General features: G+C 39.8%; 1 protein-coding gene across 4 annotated transcripts in view; it reads left to right on the plus strand.

Annotated features, from left to right (window-relative positions):
- Nucleotides 1-24465, plus strand: part of LOC121886466 (putative uncharacterized protein MYH16) — a 59746-nt gene that overhangs the window by 14420 nt on the left and 20861 nt on the right. For 2 of the 4 annotated variants that reach the window (XM_042396450.1, XM_042396454.1), the window contains 5 exons: nt 10177-10404; nt 12627-12731; nt 14319-14408; nt 15921-16066; nt 17982-18072. In XM_042396450.1, coding sequence (XP_042252384.1) covers nt 10177-10404; nt 12627-12731; nt 14319-14408; nt 15921-16066; nt 17982-18072 — 660 coding nt within the window. Of the gene's footprint in view, nt 1-6875; nt 7046-10176; nt 10405-12626; nt 12732-14318; nt 14409-15920; nt 16067-17981; nt 18073-24465 lie in introns of those variants that run through there. The other 2 variants (XM_042396453.1, XM_042396452.1) reach the window with 2 other exon arrangements.

Here is a 24465-nt window from a genome sequence, read left to right on the forward strand (position 1 = left end):
AGATTTAAAAGAAGATACTGAGTTTGCGTGCCTGAGATCTCCAGGTACGGAGTTCTACAACTGAGGGGCCAGCAAAGACCTCTAGTGACAAGTCGAGATTTTGGAACCATTAGAAGGGCCCTGCTGGAGGATCTCAAGCAACGATCAGGCTCATAGGGAGTTAGAAGATCACAGATATAGGCAGGACCCTGACCATTCAAGGCTTTACAAAACAGGCAGTAAAAGTCTTAAAATCACTTCTAAAACTCACAGGTAACCAGTGAAGGGCAGCAAAGATTGGTGTAATGTGGTTGCTTCCCTTGGTATGTGTTAAAAGCCTGACAGTAGTGTTTTTTATCAACTGCAGTCTTTGGATGTTTTCACCTGCTGATACCAGAATAAAGTGCATTGCAGTAGTCAAGTCTGGAAGAGATAAGAGCATGGATGACCTTTTCTAAGTCAGGAGAGGAAAGGAACGACCTGATCTTGGTTAGCTGTCTCAGTTGAGCAAAGCAAGACTGGAACACTTTGGTCACCTGAACATCAAAAGACAACTCCGAGTCAAAAATAACCCCTAGGTTGCGGGCCTCTTTTCGAACATTATTAGATGAGGCACCCAGGCTAGAGGAGAGATTGTTAACGCTGCTAGTGCTGGGGCCAAAGCGGGTAATTATAATCACTTCTGATGTGGAGTCATTTAACTGCAGGACATTTTTGGACATCCAGTTTTTAATTTCAGCAAGGCAGGACATAATACGAAAAACAATGGTGGTACCAGGCTTTAACAGGACATACAATAAGAATAGAGTGGACCCAATAAATAAGAGGGGACCCAATAAAGAGAGGAGCACAAGACGAAGATGCATCTCCAAGCATTGTAGAGAAGGACCTGTTCAACAGTTAGGAGATGAACCAATCCAGAGTAACATCACTGATGCCAACATAGTTCTTCAGATGGTTGATTAAGACATTATGGTCCACTGTGTCAAAGGCTGAGCTAAGGTCAAGGAGAATTACAATAGAGTATAGACCTGTGATGGCACTAGATGTAAAGTTAAGGGGCCACCAAATTGTTGAGACATTTCACTCAAAGCCACAAATGTCAATCTCATAGTGGTGCTGGAGGAAAAGTCAGTGGATCACCAAAGTCAGTAGGATTCATCCTCTGGGGACCATGAATGTCTTTACAAAAATTAATGGGTATTTGATAGTTGTCAAAACCAAAAATGTCAACCTCATGGTAGTGGTCTGGACCAAAGATGTGGACTGACTGACCGATAGACCAACATTACCATCCTAAAGCCAAGCTGCTAGCATGGCTTAAAGTGCCATCAACAGAAAACCCATGATCACCAGAATCAGGAAAAAGATGTGACAGTACCACTCACACTGTAATTGAAAACATCTAGAGAAGAGTGCAATAACACAAACACAAACACAGACAATAAAAACTAAGTAACTATCTATCTAACTATCTAAATGTGGGATAACCACTCCAAGATGGGGAAGACAAAAGGTTTTTCTTTGCTTCTACCATAGCTCCAACTATTTGGTACAGATGGATATAAACTGAGAAAAGTCCACTGTTTACCCCTCAATTACTGCTAATGGGAAATAAATGTGGAGCGTTCCTGCAGAGCTATCCAGATGCCCCAGTTCTGCATGTGGAAAAACTTTCAGTCTGGACTGGCTCTGAAGTTTCTGGGGCCCAAGGCAAACTGTGGGACAAAAGACTGGCAGGGAAAGATGAATGAGGGTGGAGAGGGGAGGAGAGAGGAGGGTGAAGAGAGGCAAGGGAATGGAAGACTGACTTGATATTCAAGGGCATGGGGGGAAGGAAGCAAATGAATGTATGAACAAATTGGTGAAGAAAGATAAACTTTGAGGTGATTTTCGGCTGAAAGTCCAGGCCGAGAAATTATAGTAGAGACTGTCAGATGGACTGCATGGGTAAGAAGATGTTACTGAAGACAATGTCTGATGTTTCAGTTCTCCAAACCTTTTATTCTCTTATGCACTTTGAGTTTTAGCAAGAACACTTCTTATTTAGGTGAGTAATACCACAGATTGTGCATTGTTGGACGTCAAATTTTTACGTTTTTCTCTGGGGACAGCAATGTCAGTTGATCGGTTTTTAACCTGGACTGAATTATCTCAACAAGTTTTGGATGGATTTCCATGAAGGAATCAATCCTGATGAACTTGGAGTCCCCCTGAACTTTTGTCTGGTGCTACCGGGAATTGACATTTTTGTTTTTGAGTGAAATATCTTGACAACTATTGCATGGATTACCATCAAAATTGGCACATATATTCAGAGTCCCCAGTTTATAAATCCCAATGACTTTGTTGATCCCGAATTACTTAGCACCACCAGCATGTCAAATATTTCATTTATGTAAATGTAACAAAATTTATTGGATGGATTGGCATGCAATTTAGTACAGATGTTCACACTCCCAAGAGGATGAATACTAATGGCCATGTTCATCCCCTTAGTCTTTCTCTCTTACCAAAAGCAGGTTAAGGTTTTTGGTATGATATGTGCCAACAACTAGGACCAGTTGCAGTTTGTGGTAGACAGTTGGCAACAAAGACAATTGCATAGGAGGTGCATGGAGAAGGGGGAAAAAATAGCTTAGCGCCTCCCTCACACCACTTCTTTGCAGAGTCATAATGTGCACATAGACATACAGATGGGTGACAAATTAAAGGAAAAACCAACATGAAGTGTCTTAATATGGAGTCAGGCCACCACAAGTCTCCAGAACAGCTTCAGTGCTCCTTGCCAAGTCTGTGGAACTCTGCTGGAGGGAGGAACACCATTCCTCCACAAGATATTCCTTCATTTATATATGCAACCTTTATTTAATCAGGAAATCTCATTGAGATCAAGATCTCTTTTGCAAGAGAGGCCTGAGTACAGCAGATAGGAAGAAAAACAAACATAGCCAGACATAACAATAGCATCAGAGACAAACACAGACATTACTAAATAGATTTGAAGATGAAAGTTTATATTATATCGTTTGGTCTTATGGAGATGGTGGTGAAGAGCACTGTCTTACATGTTGGTCCAAAATCTATATACTCAGTGAGCCCTGGTGCACAGAAGCATCTGCATTTGATATGTTTCTCCACTCTTTTATTCAGTTTCTCCTTTAATTTGTCCCCCATCTGTAATACACACAAATTGCAGAGAAAAAGATGCTTCTTATATTTCCACAATGTTGCCTCATAATCTTCATGTTTTGTTTTCTTTTGTTTTGTTTTTTAAGGACCGGATCACAATGTTTCATACTGACCATTAGAAGATCCCTTCATAAAGCACTTACAATATAAGTGATGGGGTCCAAAATCCAAAGTCCTCCTCCTGTGCAAAAATGTGTTTAAAAGTTTATCTGACGCTAATATGAAGCTTCAGCGTCCAAATGAGTCAAATCAAGTAGATATCTTTCAACGTACAGTCATTTACAGTCCTTTTAGTGCAAAAGTCCCTCTTTTTGTTACTATACTTCCACCACGGTTCATCAGGGAAACTCTGTCTGAAGAAACACAAAGAGGGAATTTGATGCTAAAAAGACTGTAAATGTGGCAGATATCCACTTGATATGACTAACTCAGACTGCTGAAGCCTCATATAAATTTCAGATAAACCTTTAATGCATTTTTGCACAAAATGACTGTGTGGATACACTGTGGATTTTAGCCCCCATTACTTACACTGAAAGCACATTTGAACGGGATCTTTTAATGAACAGCAAGGAAACCCTCTTTCACTGTTCATACTCACACCTGACTGTTGTTTTAAGAACTTTGTGAACTTATCCTTTAATTGTAATAACTCTGGTGACTCTGACTTTTCATCAAGTGTATCATTAGCTCAAAATTTCAGTTGTGCTATACATTGGACAAACTAAAGGTATTTGTTTTATGACCAAATACCTGTTACCTTTCAAGGCTGAAGCCAAATGCAGACACCGGACAAGCAGGTAAGGTGAAAAATAAATCTTTTATTGTTGAGACAGGCAGAGATGGTGAGATGGAGGCTGGCTGGTGCTCAGACTGAGATGAGGGGAAAGAATCAAGGAGGAGGCTTGGCAGAGGGAATCCCAAGGATGTGAGCAGATTTGGCAGGCAGGCGAGGCGGGCAGGCAGGTAATCCTGGAGATAGGGAGAACAGGTTTAAGACAAGCTGGCAGACAGACAAACATGGCAGGCAGGCAAATTGACTGGCATCAGCGCTAGAAGCATAGCATTTCGACAAACTGTGAATGACACAACGATCCGGCGGGGACTGGCTGTCGGTGCAGCGTTCTTGTAGGGAAGTGGTGATGGCTTGATGGCAGGTAGATGTGCTGATTCCAGATGATGGGCAGGTGTGCAGAGAGAGAGACAGATGGGAAGGGAGATGAACAGAGAGACAGACAAAACCAAAACACAGTCAAGCACCCATCACTCATACTAAAAAGGCTGAAAATACAAGAACATACTCGCAACAGGCAAGCAGGTGTCACAGAGCAGGGGTCATGACAATACCTGCCAAACTAATGACATTTCCATCAGCTTCATCTGTGCTTAAGTGATAGTTTGCAAATGATAGCATGCTGGTGAACATGGTAAACAATATACCTGTTAAACATCAGCATAATAGCATCGTTATCATAAGCATGTTAGCTTGCCTCACAGATCTGCGGGTGTGGCTGCTGACTTTTAGTCTTGTTTTTCATAAGACTCTATGATAGCTATCTTAGGTTAAAAGCATCCGGCAGCTGAACCCGCAACCTCCTCTTCCCTCAAGTGTTATCACTCATCTTGCCTTTAGGTTGTTAAAAGGCAGCTGACAATTAAATGCCAGGATTTCTACTTCATGGACCCATCTGTTTGAACCCTGGGACACTGACAATATGGGTTGCATTTGGCAAGAGGCATTCAAACACAGTCAAAGATCATCTGTGTATCCAGAGGGCTTTCCTGTAACACTTTCATCCACAGTAACTGTGTCCTTACATTACCTGATAACTCTATAATCTCTGTATCAACTGAAATTCAGATTTCTTGATGAATGAATGAATGAATGAATGAAACTTAAGCCTTAGAGTCGGTACAATAATGAAAATCTGATATGTATTGGAATTATTTGCATATCTGATTCATTGGCAGCCATCTTGTGAGATATGAGAGTGTTGGTGTTGGACATGAGTGGTGTCTGGAGAGGCAGCTGGGGAGTGCTCAATGTCTCTGTCTTCTCCAGCTCAAGTGGGAGTTACATGAACAGATCTCTCTGTGCTGCCTCCCTGCACAAGAACCCAGACCACATTGTCAAAATAAAACAATCTGAATTCTCAGAAATCCTGTCTTTACATGTGTTTTTTTGGTGTCTGGATGTCATCCACGGCTCAGTGGCATTGGCAGAGTGCTTATCCTTCCTCATATAACTGTGTCCACTTTTGGGCAGTTTTGGATTCAGTGTTATTCCAGCTTTATGTAAGTTAGAAAGGTCATGTATGGTCGCATTTCCACTCAATCTGAATCATATTGTAACAGACTAGGGTTCAATAAATATGCAGGAATTTGTCTTGATGGCATGAGCAGTTATACAAAACGTAGTGTACTTTTCACATATCTCCATTCAGAAATGTTCTTATTTTTACAATGATAGTAAGAATATATGTGTACATATATGTGCGCCTTAATGTACATACAGACACCTGTAGATTGCCTCTTGTGTTACTTTAAATGGCTACATACTGCATTTGGCCCCCCCCCCCCCCCCCAAAAAAACAACAAAAAAACAATGAAATCTCAACTCCAATTTCTTTATCTGCAGTCTATTTTTCTTACTTTACTTCTATTAGGGTCTAGTTTCTCCTGGGATTATTGAAGTCATCTTAATTATGACCTCATCTGCAACCCTGCTTGATGTTAATTCTAGATAGGGAAATGCTTAGTCTGGTCTTTGTGGGGCTCAGTGGCTTCATTCAAGAAAAACTTCCACACTTGAACCTTAAGCACAATATGCCCCGTTGTTCTTGCTAAGATGAATGCCGTGGCATTGTGGGGGACCATGTGGGCGTGGACACACAAGACACTTATGTCAATTATAATGTAGACTTGAGAGCACAAAAGGCATTTCTGACTCTGGAATCCTGCCCTTGTTTTCTTGTCTTTCTGTGGTGTGGTTTTGATGATGCAGCTGAGGGTTGGATTTCTGAGGCAGAACGGCAGAATGTTAACAGGCTTTCTCCTGACCTGATATCCTACACCAACCACCATCCCTGCGGGACACCCTTGGATCCCCTAAGACTGTGGAGAGGCACCTGTTTCTGGGGGAGGAGACAACAACGGGGAACGGGGACTGGAGAGGTGGTCATTGTGGTAAATCACAGTCTAAGAATGGACTGAGCACTGGCTACCTACATTGGCTTACTAGCAGCAGCAGGCTGTGGGAAGGCTGGAAGAATGTACGGAGGAATGTTTGGATTTTAGTAGTGTATACCAGCACACACTACAATAAAAAGTAGATGAATGGTTGATTGAGAGGAGAGAAAGAGCAAGAGGGAGAGAGGGGAAAAAAGGCTGACAAAGAAGATTGAGAAAGTAAGAAAGAGGTTGACAGATTAAGTAGCATGAGAAAGACGAAGAAAGGTGAGCAGAGCTGCAAGTGGGAGGATCTGCTGGGAGAGTACAGACTGGAGCACCATCCGTGAGTGAATTACTCCTATTCTTCCTGCTGAAGCCCACCTGGAACAAGAACAGCTGTACGCCAAGCAAAAGAAGACAGAAAGAAGTGATTAGACCTCTTTGCAGTAGCACGGAAGCACTGGCAGAACAAAGGCAGGCAAGTTGCTACATTGACATAGAGGTGAAGTGTGCAAAACAAGGCAGCGTACCGACTGGAGGAAGTATCTAGATGATGTCTGTGAGGTGCCATCAGCGTTGCCACTCCCTCTCTGATGACTCCGAGGAGGCCGCTGGGAACCAGGTGGATCCTGGACCAGAACCAGAACCTGAAGAGCTGGATTGGGACAGCTTTAGCACCACACTGGAGCACAGATTAGCAGCTGTGGGTAAATCTTGATAGTTTGTACACAAAATATGTGTGGATGATTTTGGAGTCTACATATATTTTTTAGAAGCGCAAGAGCACTGCAAGCAGAAATAATTGAGTCGGTTAACCGGGTTAACATTAAACCTCAAAACACCAAGTACAGGTGTTCTTAATTAAAATTTCACTGTTCTATTAAAATCTACCAGTAGCTAGGACCCTGAAACTAAAACAGCTAAAAGGAATTCATCTATAATTACTTTTACTATTTACATCTGTGGTTTTCCTGCTGTGACATGTAAAGATGTATTTTTTGAAAAAGGCCAATATGGGGAGCTAACGTGTGAAAGGTTCGAGCATGAACGTTAGCTAAATGGAGATCTTGAATCTCTGGTCAAAATATGAATAGCAAGGACTTTTTGTTTTACTACTATATAGTATAAGGCCATCAGGTAGCTAAAAACATAGCTAATTGTAAGATAATGCAACAATTAGCATTACCGGGCTAATTAGCCTGCTTAGCCTAGTAAGATTCAACCTTACATTCACATTTCTGCTTATGCTTTGTTTCGTTTGTTTTATTTTCCTTTTATTTATTTTTTATTTTTTTATTCTGTGCTCCACAAAATGTCCTCTGAAAATTATTTGGCTACTACTCCTTAAAGGTATAAAATGCAGGATTTGTTGTTGATTTGTTTAAAAGTTGGCCTCTCCTCCCCGGATCAGCTAGAGTGAGAAACAGAGAGAGAGCGAGAGACAGAGAGAGAGAGAGAGAGAGATGGTCGTGTGAGTTAGACAGTGAGTGAAGAGATCGACGCTGGCAAGAACAAAGCCGTGAAATAGATAAATAAAATGTTATTTTCTAATTCTTTCACAGCAGTTACATTCTAAAGCACAAATGAAAACACCCGCACCTTTGCACAACCCTGCGTGAAGGTGCCACATTGCTGGATTTTGTGTGAATGCAGAGCTTCATCCTGTCCGCTTTGGCCTCTCTGCTCTGCGTGTGTGTAGCTCAGCCCCATCCTTGGTCAAGCAGACACACAGACCTGCAGCTCTTCAAACATCTATGACACAGAGACAGAGAGCAGAGCAGAGCAGAGGAGAGAGACAGTGATGTAACCTGTTAGCGACGCTACGAGTCCCAACCTCACACGCTGTTATTGGTTGGGGGCTACACACCCACTTCCCAAAGGCTGACACCCAGAAATGTCCCGAAAACAGCAAAATAATAAGAAAATACGGGCAGAGTGCAGAGTCTCTGCAGATAAATACACCGCCACACATTTCTAGTGGGTCATAAGTGATGATTGAGAGGGAGTCTATACTTTTATTCTTTTTTTTTTTTTTAGGAAAAGCCTGCATAGTATACCTTTAAATGTATGATGTAAGGTCATATAATGATAAATCACTTGCCTGCTAACCCTAGCATACTCTGAGTAAAGGAAGTTCCGCTAAACAATGAAAACATTGGATAGAAACAAAAAAAGGCAATGTTGAACTGCCCTTTGTAGAACTTGCTAAAAATATCTTTCCAACTGCTATACTTACAATTTTTCACCATTTGCATCCAAAAACACACCTATCTTTGTCAAAACACCAACTAGTATGTGTTCATGCTAATGCTAAGAGAGTAGCTGCGCCGTATCTTAAAAAGTACTGCATTTTTTCAGCACAAATAATGACAGTTTATTTTACCCTATAACTACCCTTTGTCTACCCTGTGACTGTCATGACCCTTTTCAGTCATTGTTTGACTCTTGTCAATCAAGTAAGACTTCTGCCTCTAGAGCAGTACTCCTTCCTGCAAAGTGTTTGTTCAACACTAACCAGTGTGCATTTGTGTGTGTGAGAGAGATGCACGTGCAAGGAACATATGTATAGACACTTGTGCCTTGTGTGTACATGTCCTTTCTGTGTTGAAGTTGTAATCGATCTTGTCTTGTCATACCTGCTAACACCTGTTCAGTCGTCACCAGGTCGAAGCATTAAAGGTGCAAACAGCTTAGCATAGGGAAGAAAATGATGTAAGGACAGTCAGAACAGGCAGGGAGAAAGCGCAAACCAAGTACTTTTATGGAAATAAATGCAGATGGAAATGTGGTTGCCTGATCATTTCACAAATGCCCAGATATTTGGGTATGCTATTCGCTCGTTCCAAATGCCTTGCCCATGATGCCTGGTACATAAGAAAGTAACAGTACCCAGAGCAGACTCTAACAATCACATCTCTTCACTGCTGTTATGGATGGCTGCTGACTAAGAGATCTGGTGTTTGGTAGAGCTTGCTTATCAAGCCAGTACTGTGCGTCACTGTGTTGCCTTTTCAGCTGTACTATATTAAGGAAAGAATCTAGACTAACAAAGGAAAGGTTTCTTCTGACTGGAGGGAGGAAAGTCGCATTTTATGGCATAATCTGTGGTAAGATCCTCTATGATCTAATAGTCTTTACCTTTCCTTCAGCCCCTTTTATTCATTTAATCCCTTCCAATTTACTTTTAATCCCTTAGCCTTTGCTAATTCTCTGTTTTTTCTTATCCCATTGGACCTCGCTCCTTTTCTTTCTTTTAACTCATTTAACTAGTTAACCTGCTTATTAAAACTACAGTATATTTACAGAATGGGTCTAGGCATGTTAAGATAAAATATGAAAATATCTCTGTTGCATTATGTGATTGCATAAAGCAAATTAGAGTCATTTAAATGTAATGCAACATGATTACTGTTGTAATTTAAGTGCTTTAAAAAGCATAAGAGAAAAATGTTTGAAAAAAATTAAATGAGAAATTACTCATTAATCATACATTTGTAATACAATTTGTAAATAATAAAAATAGGTTTAAAGGTTCATCACAGAATTTATCATCTTAGTAGTAACAGAAATTTGATAAAACTACAGTAGACTTGAAAGGAGGTATATCAGGGTCCACAGACTCAATGCAACACAAAGTTATACAAAGTTCATCATGTTGTGTTTAATACAGCAGTAAAATTGGATGAAGAGAAATAAATGATAGTATGTCCTGCACCAAATGTATTCCAGCAAATCTAAAAAAAATATTGAGAAAAAGAGATATATTAAATATTGCGTGTAACAACTTCATGTGACAATTATAGATCAAACCTCTCTGTGTTTGCAAACCTCCAGGAGCAAGAGAGCGCTCAGGCATCGGAGCAGCGCTGCGTCCAGCTGGAGAAGGCCCGGCGTGAGCTGGAACGACAGCTATCAGGCCTGTCAGACCGTCTGGAGGAGGAGGAGGCCTGCTCAACCCAGCTAGCCCTCCACAGGGACAGGCTGGAGACTGAGTGCGGCAACCTCAGACGAGACCTGGATGAACTGGAGAACGTCCTCACTGCAGCGGAACAGGATAAACAGGTAGAGCATTATGGGATCTTTATTACAGGATGGAGAGGAAGAGTGATTGATGGTTGCTACACTGATGGCACAGGCAGAGTGTTACATTTCAAAATACATTAAGGACCACAAATCAAAGCAGGTTTACACTTTATTTAGGATGCAACTATACTAGAATTTCAACTTAGTATTAAAGTCGAACAAAAATTTGAATTCTGCTCAATTTGTGTAAGGAAATATAAACTATAATGACACTACAGCTACTGTGCATATTCTTCCACTTTTCAAAAGAAGATAAAACCATTTTGGGATATATTACTGGAAACGAAATTGACCGAGAAGGACCACAAGGCCCTGCAGAGAGTGGTTCGTTCTGCTGCCTAAAGGACATTTACACCAGGCGCTGCAAGACTAAGACTCGGAGAATCATTAAAGATCCCAACCAACCGGATAACGACCTTTTTTTCCCTGATGCGGTAGGAAAGAAGGTACCGGATACATCAGGCCAGCACTGACAGGCTCAGGAAGAACTAAATGAGGTCACTGCCTAAGACTGCCCCCCCACCACAATCATACACACTTATATTATTACGCTTTTTTTAAAAATTATGACTCATCATTAATTGTTTAATCTATTTATTTATATTTTTATTATATTAATTTTATTATATTAATAATTTATATGTATATCTCCTTATAACTTGATTGATTGATTGAAGTATCATGCCTCTAGGTGGGCATTTCATGGCAGGGGTTGATTGACATCTGAAAATATCCAACTTCCATGGTGCACTATGGACTGGAACATGACATGGTCCTGCATATCCTTTTATATTAGACATTTATTTCCCCTTTTTCAACTATCCAACATAGCGTTTGTTATGTGCTATTTAACATATGGGATATATTGTATGTATATATTGTATGAAGTACTTTCTAAATAGAAGATTTAGTCAGGCTAGCTTGCTAACACTGGCACTGATTCCCACTGGAAGTTATTTTTTACATTGTTTATAGGTAGTACAATTTTCACCAAATTACCACATGACAAAAACAATTTGTGTAGATTTTTGTATCATAAGAAACTGAATGGATTTTTTACTCAAACTAAACTTTATGGAGTGAGGATTGACTATCTGTCTCACTTTAACCTATTTCCTACTGATTCCTGCTTGAACTCTTGATGGAGAAAAGTTTTTCCATGTTGTGATGAAGCACTGTCTCCTCTGTGTAGACACAAGCAAAGGCTGCTCTGACATCTCCATTACAGCCCCTCACCAAACTCCCTTTATCTGTTTCACTGAGGTGTATTAAAGGATTAAGATGCTATCTTTGTTCAAGAATGCCACAGGAATGCGCTGTACTTACATCACTGCATGTCTCGATGGAAAGAGAGTCGTGCAGGATGGTGTTGATTCAGCCACAACAAATTTACCCTGATTAATTTGATCTGATTTTAGATCTTGATTTTGGAGAGACATCGTCGAGCTATTATGATGGTTTACCTTGGCTAATCTCCTCCTGTGTGGTAAAGATAATGTAAGATGGAACTGTGAGAGAACTCCAGCACAGTGAATGCAACAAGACCAGGCTTGTTTTATGGCAGAGTTGACATAGGGCTTTGAAAGAATGAGGTGATCATGTCTAACGTTTGTGGTATGTTTTCATAACAGTTATTATGAGCGGACATGATGTATTTGATCCAAAGGAGCAAGAGTTTTGAGCTGAATTCGATTATCTGTCTGTTCTGAAATTTGCTGCATAACAGATATTCGTAGCCCTTTTTGAAGAATAGTCATACAAGTCGACCCCACCATATATCCCAGTCTGCTGGCTCACATTTACAATCCAATGCTCCGACACATTCTGAACTTCCACACTTGTCTGATTAGGTCTTCATGTCTTCAATAGGAACCAGGAACCCACATGCAAATAGAAAGCTTTGATGTCCACAAGAAAGAGGCAAATTAATGACATCTGTTTTTGTCATGACAGGAGAAAATTGTTTTACGGTGCGGCTGCAAAGTCAGACCCTTCAGATTGAAACTGCTGTTTTCACAAGCGATTGAGGACGGCTGGATAGACAAAAAATCTTGCATGTGCAGGAAAATGATACTTTGCATAATATTTCTTTATGTTTGGTGGTTCAGAAAATTAGTTATCTAATCTGATGTGAAATCACAGACACTGCATCTACTTAGAAATGGTCTTTCAGTGATGACTTGTTCTTTTTCTCTCTTTAGTCATCAGACAGTGAGGTGAGGAGGCTGTCGGAGCAGCTTTTTCAGACGGACGAGGCGGTGCAGAAGCTCAGAAAGGAAAAAGAACATCTAGTGGAGCTCAGCGAGGTGAGAGCACAGTGAATGTTGTTAAGTTTCAGGGTAGGATATTGCTACGCAGGATGCAATGATGCAGTATTAAACAGCCACTCCACTGATTTAGTGTTGCACTGCCATAAAGTTATAAAGAGTCATTGGTATGGGTCAAGCTCAGACACACTGGATCCTACATTACCCATAATGCAACCAATAGCACATTTTTCCTTCTAATGTTCCCAGTTTATAAAACAGACTTTCTTTTATAACTTTGTAGTCTCTGAGCCCTCAGCGGTTCTGTTGACATACAAGCTCCATAACACTTTTCCATGAACTTATGGGCTCAATTTAGTGTCAATAATCAAAGTTCCCACACGGTGTTTGACATTGAAGTTACACATTTATACGCAGATTAAAGCTGCAAGTAAACTTCAGACTTGAAACTCAAGTGTGTGCTCGTGCATTTGTGTGCATGTCACTGTTGATATAATTTGTGCAAATATTTCATTTTGACATCCACATTTTTTTTTCTATGAATTCACAGACTTGGAGTGTTTAGAAATTATTTCTGAACACCATTTCACAAGCTCAAAATCTTACTGACCCATAGTTGAGCATGTAGTTAGCAGATGAAGTCCATGTCATATGGCTAGAACCTGCAGGAAAAGCTAGTAAGTGGACTTTGAGTTGGGATTGTCATGTCAAACTAGTTCTAAATTCTTATATTTACACTCATCCATCCTTCAAATTCCCCATCTTTATACATCAGTTTGAAGCTGTTCCAATCCGTTCCTACCTCAAAGTCAGGTAAAATAAAGATTTACGTCAGGCTCAGTGTAAGCTGTGTGAATTACACACATACTAAGACAATATGTCATCCTATTTGGCTTTATTTGTGATTGTTTATTATCGTAATGGATAGCCTTGCTACATTTATCAGGTCATAGAGTGATTCCTCACTCGCTGCTCGACTGGGACCGAAACATAAGTTTAGGAGAACAGAACCATATGGCCTGTAGAGCTGCCAAAAGTGGCACTCATGATAAATGTGCTCCCAATCAGACACACTGCGAACTCTACCTTAAAAAGTAGAGCAGATGCTTTGAAAGCTAAAGAAATCTTAACCTTCTACAACCTCATCATACTCTGTGGCAGCTATAAGAGGCCCTGTTCGCTAATTTCTCACAGATGTTTTGACTAACAGTAGCAGTCTGCATCGTGTAATCTGTGGGAACAATTTAGCATCAGGCCTCATTATCTTCCTACTGTTTGTTGAACATGTCTCAGATTATGGATTTAGTGTGGAATACAAAGAGAAGCTTGTGAAAAAAAAAACCCAAGATGGATCGTCTTGGCATCACAAGAGGTCTTACAGCTGTTGCAGTGAGTTTAGGCACAGAGTCACTGTTTGGTTTGGTGTTCCAACACTTTTGTTCCGAAAGACGGAGAGAAAATAACTGATCCGTCAGATCAAACTGGAGATGACGTTTTCTTTGCAACCAAACGAGTTCTATCTTTCCAAGTCCCAATGTGGCAGACAGATGGATGTGAGGCAGTGTGGTGGATCAGTGATTTAGGGACACATGTGCAGCCTTGCTTAGACATCTTGTATCATCCCAGCAGCAGGCCATTGAGGACCTGCAGAGCGAGGAGGAGAAGGTGAACCTGCTGACCAAAGAGAACACCAAGCTACAGATGCAAGCTGAAGAGGTAAGCACATATTTTGTTTATTTATCTTTTAGAAATATAATATACAGTACGTCTTCTTCTATTTGAACCTTAAATGTAAAATCAAATGACTATGTGTAATGTGAAAGGAGTCACTTGTAGTGATGACCCCACAAAGAATTATCACCAACTCTGCAGTTCCCCTCAGCTATACAGAGCGTTTTACTGTCTTTCAGCCCATGTTTTCGTTTTTATGGCCGGCAACATCACTGTTTTGGTTTACTCTCACTGCTCTCATAGTGTTGTTTCTAGCAGCAGCAGTCAGCTGTTTTCCACAAAAAAGCTCTGATAAACCTACTGTACATTACCTGCCCAGCACCAAACAGCAGACAGACAAAGTAAGCAACTAGCTGGCGAGCAATTCTGCTGTTAAAAGACCAGATAGATAACTTAATTCAAAGCAGCCATAATTATTATTTTTTGGCCACTAGGGGGCAGTGGAACAAGCTATAAACCCAAAGTCGACATATAATCGCCTTATAAAGTTGCTCTGGTGAATGTGGTAGCAAACTGTTTCCTATCAGGCAGACATGAAGCAACATTAGCATTCACTTGGAGTTTTGTTTCTGGCCACCTAATGAATGTTAGACCAACAGTCACTCTCCTTTTAGCTTTGTTTTGGTCTCCACCAACTCCTGGCAGCTAAATGGTCAACTATGTTCACCAGCTAGTTGCTCACTCTTTCTATCTGCTGTTTGGTGCTGGGCAGGTAACTTACAAGTACTTGGAGCTTTTTTCTGAAAACAGCAGTCTGTTGCATCTGAAAACAAGGTTGATAGGAGTGAATCGACTGAACCAAAACAGCAAAGTAAACAAAAGTTTAAAAAAAAGCTGAAAGACCCTAAAAACACTCTGTAAAGCTGAAAGGAACTGCAGTCAGAGTTTGTCACCACAAGCAACACCTTTCATATAGTCATTTAATCCATTATTAATATAAAAATATATTGATTAGTGCAGCTTTAAAGCCATTATTTACAGTTTAAAAAAAATCTGAAAATTTACATAACATAATGTAAACTAACTTTATTTATATACTGTAGTGCTTTAAACACATCAGTGATTTGTAAATGAAGGTTAGCGTAAGACCAAACCTGTGTATTGGACTAACCTTGGAACTCAACAGAAGCACACATGCTGCACACATGAAATACTGTAGTAATATTAAAGTTATGAACAGAGTGAAATATGAGGAATGGAAACTCAAGGTTGTTTGACTTAATTGTAACCCTGTTTGCCAGCAAGCGTGAAAACATGTAATTTTATGCATAAAAACTGTCCAAAAAAAGGTCAGTCTAATGAATATAATAAATGGTAGATATAAAAGATATTGATTAGTGGCACAAAATATTTAGCTATTGGCAAATATAGTTAATAAAATACCGATGCAAGTTGTAGCCTTCAAAACCTCAGAGCAACTGACCCCTACTGTGAATAATATAATATGATAATCATGGTATTTTATGTCTTGGCCTTTCCTTTGACGTTTGTGTTCAGTTGGAGTACCAGCTGGAGCAGGAGCGCCGTCAGCGTGGTGAGCTGGAGAAGAGCAGGAGGAAGCTGGAGGGTGACAGCAGATCCACTCAGGAGAGTTTGGGAGAGATGGAGAAGATGAGGAGCGGTCTGGAAGACCTCATCAAAAGGTTGGTCAAAGACACACTCGCTAGTGATGTCCGTTGCTACAATTTGTCCCTTTTGCTTTTGGTGTTTCCTATTAAATGATAACAGATTAGTTTTGTAAATACAAGCATGTTATGTTCTTTTTTTTTTTTAAATCAGATCAAATGTCATATTTTCAGAAAGTATACATTTATGCCAACTACAATGTATATATGCTATAAAGGTTTAAAACCCAAGAGAAAAAGCCTGTTAAAATGATTTTACTCCTGCCTTAACACATGCACTTGACAACATCTGTCAGTGGATGCTCCAGCCGCTCTGATCATATCATATTAACCCCAGGGAAGAGGAAAACTGATGGACTTCTTGACATTTTGATATGATGCTGCTGTCTTGAGGCAGAGGAGCTTGGACTGTGGGAAGATGTAATATGTAATATAGATGCTCCACAGTCCAGTTGTCTCCTCTTTGAGATGTATGCCCCCACAGGCACTCACTAACATCCCAACATGTTGCAATCTGCCCTCAGTAGTATGAGAGCATATGGAATAATTCACTGTAGTTTACCTTGGAGCAATAAGCAACTGAAGACAAGAAGCAACTGTCAGAAAACACACACACACAGACACACCAATCACTGAACAATATGATGTGTATTATGAAGTTAAGACTTGCTCTCTTTGGCATCTGTTGTTGCATGACCCTCTTTCACTGTGATCAGTATTGTGAGTGCCTCACCTGGTTGCTAAGGTGCTGTGTTTTTCAAACAGTCTATATTGGGAGAGAATATGAAATCTGTCACTCACTTCAACTCAGCTCTCAACTCTATGAAGCTTTATTGCAGAGTATCTGCAGGTCTTGAAAAGTCACTGAAGCACTGAATTCAGTTCTCTCAAATATAGGCCTTAGAAGGAATTGAAAATGTATTTTTTTAATTTAATTGACAAAGGTCTTGAATATTCTTTCTCGCCTGCCATTGACAGTGACATCAGTCATGTGAGACTGTGCTGCAGGAAATCGTTTCAGTCAGCAGCCTCAGACATGTAGCAAGCACTGGCACTATTGCTAGTAGCTCGAAGCTAAAAGTAAAAATTTAAATTCACGTAAAGATCCCCTCCAGACAGGTGTTAAGACATATAACAATTCTTGGAACAATAATGTGTGTCTGATATAGTTTTCCCACAAAAAAAGTATAATTACCACATTAAATTCCCTAAAATTACATCTACTCATTAAAAATTCCTGAATCTTTAACTGCTGGACACAAGATATCTCCTACTTCACTATAAAGTTCATTCGCAGTGTTTGTGCACTGGCGGCTTTAAGTTTCTACATTAACTTACTTCAAAACTAGTTGTGATGTCAAAAATAACACTTAAGTAAGCCCTCGTAAGTAAGTCAGTGTATTACTTGCAGTAATACACTGACTATGGAAAACTACCTCATACAACCCCACTTAAAAAATGCAAACTATCCCTTTAAGGGGTTACGCCATAGCTACAGTTATACCTATATAGCTTGGGCTGCTTGCTCCTACAAGTTTGTGATGTGCCAATGGAGATTGACTGTGGGGAATATAACTTAAGTATGATAAAGCCAATCAGGTACAATACATTCATCTAGTGTGGTGGTGACATCCAGGGGGAAACCTGACAGTGAACTATAAATCAAAATCTGTGCCTGTAGGTATCTATGTTGAGACTAATGTTAACACTTTGTGTGAAGTACAAATCCAGTTTAAACTTGTATTTATTAAAACTGTCAATGTGCATGCGTTTTTAATTTGGATTACATATGGGGCTAGTTGAAATTGTCTTGAAGTGATTGTTAAAGTTTAAGTTTTTGACCTGAGTGGATTTGATGGGGTTTTTTATAATAATTTTTAATAATCAATTATAATATTATTTTAGGTCATAATCTTACTTTTTCTCTCTGAAGGAAGGACTTGGAGATCAGCAGTACCAGCTCCAAGCTAGAAGCAGAGGAGGCCCTCAACATCGGGCTGCAGAGGAAGAGCAAAGAGCTGCAGGTCAGACTGCTGCTTGTACAGAATACATGAAATTCTTCATGTGTGTATGTGTCTGCAACAGTGATTAGGATTCAGCAGAGGCTTTGCATCAGCAAACTGTCTTCTACTGAAGAAGGAGAGTGCAAATTTGGTGTCAAGGATGAGTGGAATTTAATGTTAGACCAGGTTACTGATACAAATTTGCGTTGAGACAGAAAGCAAAGTGAATTTTCGCCACACAGTTGCACAAATTTGACTGACAGACGTTAGCTGTAAGCTAGGTAGCAACACATACACTAACTGTATATGTGGGAGTGTGCCTGTCCGTGTTCAGCTCAGTCTTTGACTGAACTCAGAGCTCACCAGCAACACAAATTCTTTTTGTTATTTCCTCCTTTTTACTGTCGTCTCTGAACGTTTATGACGCAGATTCAGAAGGCCCAGATACACACTCATTTTTTGGTCAAGCTGAAACATTTTTAACTCGTGTGGATGCATCTTTGTGTCAGTTTGTGCTGACCTGGACGAATTCACATCTAATCTCGTCTTTCCATTGACTTTGTATGCAATCATGCCACCTCTAAAATTAGCTTCGAGTCTGTCTGAACACACAGTAAGGCACAAGGAGCAGTCATGTTTTGTGCTATTTTTGTGGCTGTAGTTGGTGAAGATATGTCCACATTGACACTATTTTATGTATGCTGGGTTTATTTGTTTCACTTTGACTGCTAGACTAGTTCATACCCATACTAAAACTATAAATTAGTTCATTTAGTAAAAGCTTTAATACAAGTTCAGCAGAATATTGGTCTAAGGGATTGCTTGGTAGTCAGGTCTGGTATGTGCATCTGCGTTCTATAATTTGAGAGATGTGGTGAAAAATTTCAAAGGCCTGCGCAATTATGCATGTCTCATCCAATACGGGTTCCTTGATGAAATCTTGCTCAGCCTGCAGCTGGCTTTCAAGATTAATCAATGCAGATCATCAGCAGCACAAGAGGAGTGATAGTTACATGTGAGGATATACAGGACACAACAGCTCCATGGAAGATCACCTGGAAAAACCACTAAAGTAACACTGTAAACATTGTGTCACTGCAAAAGTTTTTGACGATGCAGTTTTAATTTAAAACAGAGAGGGGTAACTAATCGTCAAAACCGTATAATAGGCTATTTGGTTGGAATGACAACCAACCTCCAGCACATGGCTGGAGGTTGGTTTCCTACGAGGACATGCAGGGAGCTCAGCTGTAGCTCAAAGAACAGCAGAGAGATGCATTCCTGCCTTTCAACAGAGCTGCTGGGCTCTGCTCTGTGATTGGAGCATTCGCTCCACAGCTCCATGCCTGTCAGGAGATGGTTAAAACACACCACCTCCATCCAAACTGATAACCATCTGCTGCCTCCCTCCGATGGTGTGACTAGGAGCAGATGCTGGACTCAGCAGCAGTTCCCTCTTATTTTAAGACTCAAACATTTAGTTATGTTTCTCATTTTTAAGCTTACACGTCAGGGGATGTGTTGATATTGCAATAAATGACTTGTTTGTTTGTGTTATGTTTAATTTATGTGCTTCATAGGACTGATATATATGCCACAGCTGGTATTATCCTTTGTCTTCAATGGCATCAGTTCATGAATAGACCGAATCACTGTGATGTCGCACTAACAACAGTCACTTCCAGGTAGACAACTGGCAGTTGATTTGAATTAAGGAGATATGTGAAATTGGCAAACTTTTCAGCTGTAACTGTAACATTTAAAGATAAGTAGTTAAAAACAGTGGCTCAACCTATCTGACGTTTCAGCTATGCTTATTTGATGTACTGTGTTGCTTTGCTAGCGTCTTTGATAAATCTAAACTACCCCACCGTTACATCTCACTGCTGGCTGGAGTAACTGGTGGCTGTCTTTGTCATAGTGGGAAGCTGCCTTACCACTGTTTTACTCATTTATACTTACTTATGCTTGCTTTTAATTACTTTTACTACTTACTGCTTATATTTAAACTTACTAACATACGCTTCTGTGTTCACTTCTTTATTTGCTTAAACTGACATTTATTTTTTCTCTGTGCCATTAAATTGTATGTGCGCGATGCAGGGGTTTTCTACCCAGAAGTTATTGTAAACAAACATTGTGATATCATAGACATATTCTTGGCATTATATAACTGAAACAAATAAATGGAACAGTGGGCATGTTTTGTGATTCAGTGATTGAGAGACTAAGAGGGCAGCTGCCTCTTAAGATATTAATACAATTGATGTGATTAAGATGTAACATTCTAATTTCACAAATATTTGTTCAAAATAAGTTTTGCAGTTTGTTTGGAATAAACACAAGATACACATTTCCAAATTATACAATCATGCAATGCAAAAAGTGTGATTTTCTCCCCTACTAGACAAATGGGGTAATGACCCCTATGTCAGAGAAGCCAGACTGAATTGATTATAGTAGGTTTTAGCCATGCTAGCTTTGTGGCTCTAGCGACTGCGAAGTTGGTTGATCAGTTGGTTTGTCCATTTGTCTGCCATTTTGGTCCAAAGTGAAATATTGTCAACTTGTTCAATCTTGAGAGCTTTGTGATTGATCGGCAGAAAATTTGGTTCAGTTATGTTCCTCACAGAATGAACTGTAATAATTTTGGTGACCCTCTGACTTTTCAGCTGTACTTGAGAATTATAGGCTTATAGAGCTGCAACTTTGGCTGTTGACTCCTATGGTACGGTCACATAAGCCTTCCACTGCCTTGCATTCAATTGGGTAGCTCCAGGTCTGAAAAGTGAAGCCAATGAGGAGTCTGACTGTATGGAAGTCTAGGAGAAAATGACTCTACTTCTTACTTGATTTATTACCTCTGTAAACAGTTTCCTAATGACTTTATGGTCTCAATCACTAGTTTCAAGTCTTCTTCAATACAGCATGATGTTTATTTCATAAATTATGGTTCCATTTAGAGTAAAATAGACAATAAAGCAGGGTATGCTTTAGGGCGTGGCTACGTTGTGATTAACAAGTTACTACCACATAGGTTAAGTAACGTAACCATGATATAACCCCAGATTCACAGCGTAGGCATAGATAGCTGTAGCCGTCACTATTTCCATGTGTTTTCAGTTCATGAAAGTTAACTGTAACATTTTTGTCGCCTAAAAAGTCTTGTTGTTTGGTTGTACTAAACGACCCTATAAGGAGTTTTATGTTCAGTTTTCCTGGTAAGTACATTTAGTTTTAATGATTTTAAGCCTGTTTTTCGCCAGCAGAAATCAAAATTTGCATTAGCATCATAACAGTTAACCACAGACTGTAAATGCACCATGCTAACCAAGTTAGCAGCTAGTGTTAGTGTTAGCTTCACCCTCTCATCAAAATATAGTCACTTCTGGCTCCAAAACCAGGAACACCGGCACGCTTTGAAGCCATTGACATAGTGGCCAAACTGTGTAATTATAACATCACATGGTACACACTGGCCCAAAAATACTTTTTCCCATAGACTTACACTGTAAAAGAGATGTCTGTAAATCAGCGGATACATTTTTTTAGGGAAATGACTCGTTTCACTTTCAATATTTGATACCTTTGGTCTGATCACATTTTGAATGTCTAGAAGAGTCGCACAATTAATTTTATCCCCATTCAAGTTAGCCAGACCGAAAGTTTTCTCTCTCTGTCGGCAGAAGTCTCTAATGAGCATATTTCTTGGACACTTTGGGCCCATAGAGCGTGCACGTTTTCTTCGGGGTAATTTCTTTACAGTGGGAAGTGGCTTTTTGCTTTGTGTGCCACTGAGCAACTTTCATAGGAGTTTCATCAGGTTGCTACATCCATTAGTTTTTTTCAGTCTATGTTTGCACTCAATCCTGACAAAGGATGTGGTGTCACATCTCAGATAAACAGCATAAAACATAATCTGGTGGTATAATATTGTGTAAAACAAATTACTAAAGTAATAACGTCTCCATTTCTTAACATATGGTGTGTTATGTGAATGTAACTTTAGTCTTATTGTCCATTTCTTTATTAATTCATTTCTGATTATGTCAATTGCTGACAAAGTCCAGCAGCTGGAAACTTTTTTATGGCAGTAGTGTTTTGCTGACTGTGGAAGAACTGAAGACTCTAGGCACGATGATTTTGCCCTATAAACTTGATTTATGCTTGGTTGCTCAACACTCAAAACGGTATTTCTCAACAAGAGATTGTGTTGTATCTCATTTATCCTTTGGTGACAGAAGGTTATCACATAGTGAACCTGTCCTAGCTGTTATAGATCTCTCTCACAACAGACATTTGGACTTACAAGAGCGTGAAAAACACAGGTGTAACTAATAACATTATCAATGGGTCTGTTCCATTTAGATGTGCCAAAAAATCCTGTCAGGGGTCCAGCGTACCAGGGCACTGTCAGTGGAACACAAACTGATATAAGCAGAAAGAAAATATACAGATATATGTAGATGAGTTATATGAGTGATTGTATGATTTTACTTCTTCTGTCAACCTTGTAGGGAAAACCTTGTAAAGAAGTTGTAAGAAGTATCATGGCAACAAACTGGTTGTTGGCATTGTGTACAACCCTTCCAAATTTTATATGCATGTGATAGTGACAGTTATGCCATGTGATGACTTTCCCAGTCAACATGTCTGGACAGCTCTGAACCATCCAAGCATAAATCAAGCCTTTCAGTTCTGAGTAGCCACAATGCTATTGTGGACATGTAAAAGCGTGTACTGAAGAAACAAAAAAAATAAACAGTTTGCTTTGTATGTTTAGGTTTACTTGAGATTATATTGTTACTCTAAATTACTTGTGCAATCTTACAATTAAACTAGCCATTAACTCAACTGACTCCTCGTTAAGTCCTGCCCCCCCCCCAAGATACTGTGCTAAACCTGTCAGGCTTTGCATTGTAGCGAAGCATGTATAGAATTACAATGGAAAATTTACCACTTGAACTTTGTGCTAATCTTTGAAACAAGAGTTCTTTGATTTCATAGAGATGTAGACAAAAGCAGGTGCCTTGTTTTTAGTCAGGGACCGTCGATTTTGACGGGGGCAGATTTTTGCTAGCTAGCTAGATGATGTTAGTTCAGTGAGTTACTGTTAGCTCAACGAGTTGGTTGGAAACTCTTTCTCTGGCTGACTTTTTATTGTTTCCATCTGACTCGTACAAATATGAGAGCCCTGCAAAAGGCTACATACATGATAATGCTAATTCAGCAACATGTAATGATCCAAAAAATACACGGAAGACATGGAAATTAAGGAGCAGCAATGTTTTTGTATTGGAGGGTTGAGTGTACCTAATGTACAGTATTATAATGATGGCCCTCGGGACATGCCCTCTCAGCCGTCCCAGCGCCTGACAGAGGTTTGAGAGCGGCTGTCCCAGCTGTCAATCATGACATCACACCCCTTTTTACATTGTCAAATAACTAATTGAAAACAAACATCAGAAAAATTAGCACTTGGACAAACATCAGCGTGATAAGAACTACCTAAAATGACGGAAAACATCTTTGGGAAAAATTTATTTTTACTTTGATTTTTTAGTTTGGCTCATGTCCAATCCACTAGCATGGAGGGGCGGGACATATGACTTATACTGCAGACAGCCACCAGGGGGCGATCAAGATGATTTGGCTTCACTTTTAGGGAGCTGTCATGACATCCATATTTATATACAGTCGATGGTTAGAGCATGTGTTTTTGGTTTTGGAAACATAAATCAGAAAAGACACAACCCTACAAACTGTTTGGATACTCAGTATCATTCTTACTAGAGCCTCAGTTACACCACTTCTGCATGTGGAGAAACCCACAGCTTCATGGAGTGATCAGTGACTGTGACTGGTATACTGGCTAGAACCACTGTGGCCTAAACAGTGGAACAAAAGAGTGCCACCGACTGAATCTGAAATAGCCACAAAACTAAGGAAAAATCCTTGAAGTGCTGGCCACACTGATTATTAAGAAGTAATTTTTGGGAAATGCATGTGGAAAATCACCACAGCAATGACCAGCCTACCACCAAAGATGTTTAGTTTCATTTAAAAGGCCATCTTTCGGATTACGATTTTTGAAAGGCCTTAATAATTAAGATAAGACAGCATTAATTATTTAGATTATATTGGTTTTAGTGTTCTATTTACTGTGATGTTTAGTCTTCCACTGAGCAGAAGACACTGATGTTTATACAGAGGCTTTCTCCTGAATCTTACTGTGTCATCCAGTGGGATCAAGCAAGTCTGAGAGCTTTTATCTGCGTCACTGGTGCATGTTGCAGATAATGTGTTTTGTCTGCGTGAGGCTGCTGATTGCGACAAAGAGCGAGAGAAGCATTCAGAAAGAGGCAGTGATAGAGAGAGACATTGGGAGATAGTGATTTCAAGGTTCAGGTGTTG

This window comes from Thunnus maccoyii, chromosome 20 (genome assembly GCF_910596095.1).
Source record: "Thunnus maccoyii chromosome 20, fThuMac1.1, whole genome shotgun sequence".
NCBI lineage: Eukaryota > Metazoa > Chordata > Actinopteri > Scombriformes > Scombridae > Thunnus > Thunnus maccoyii.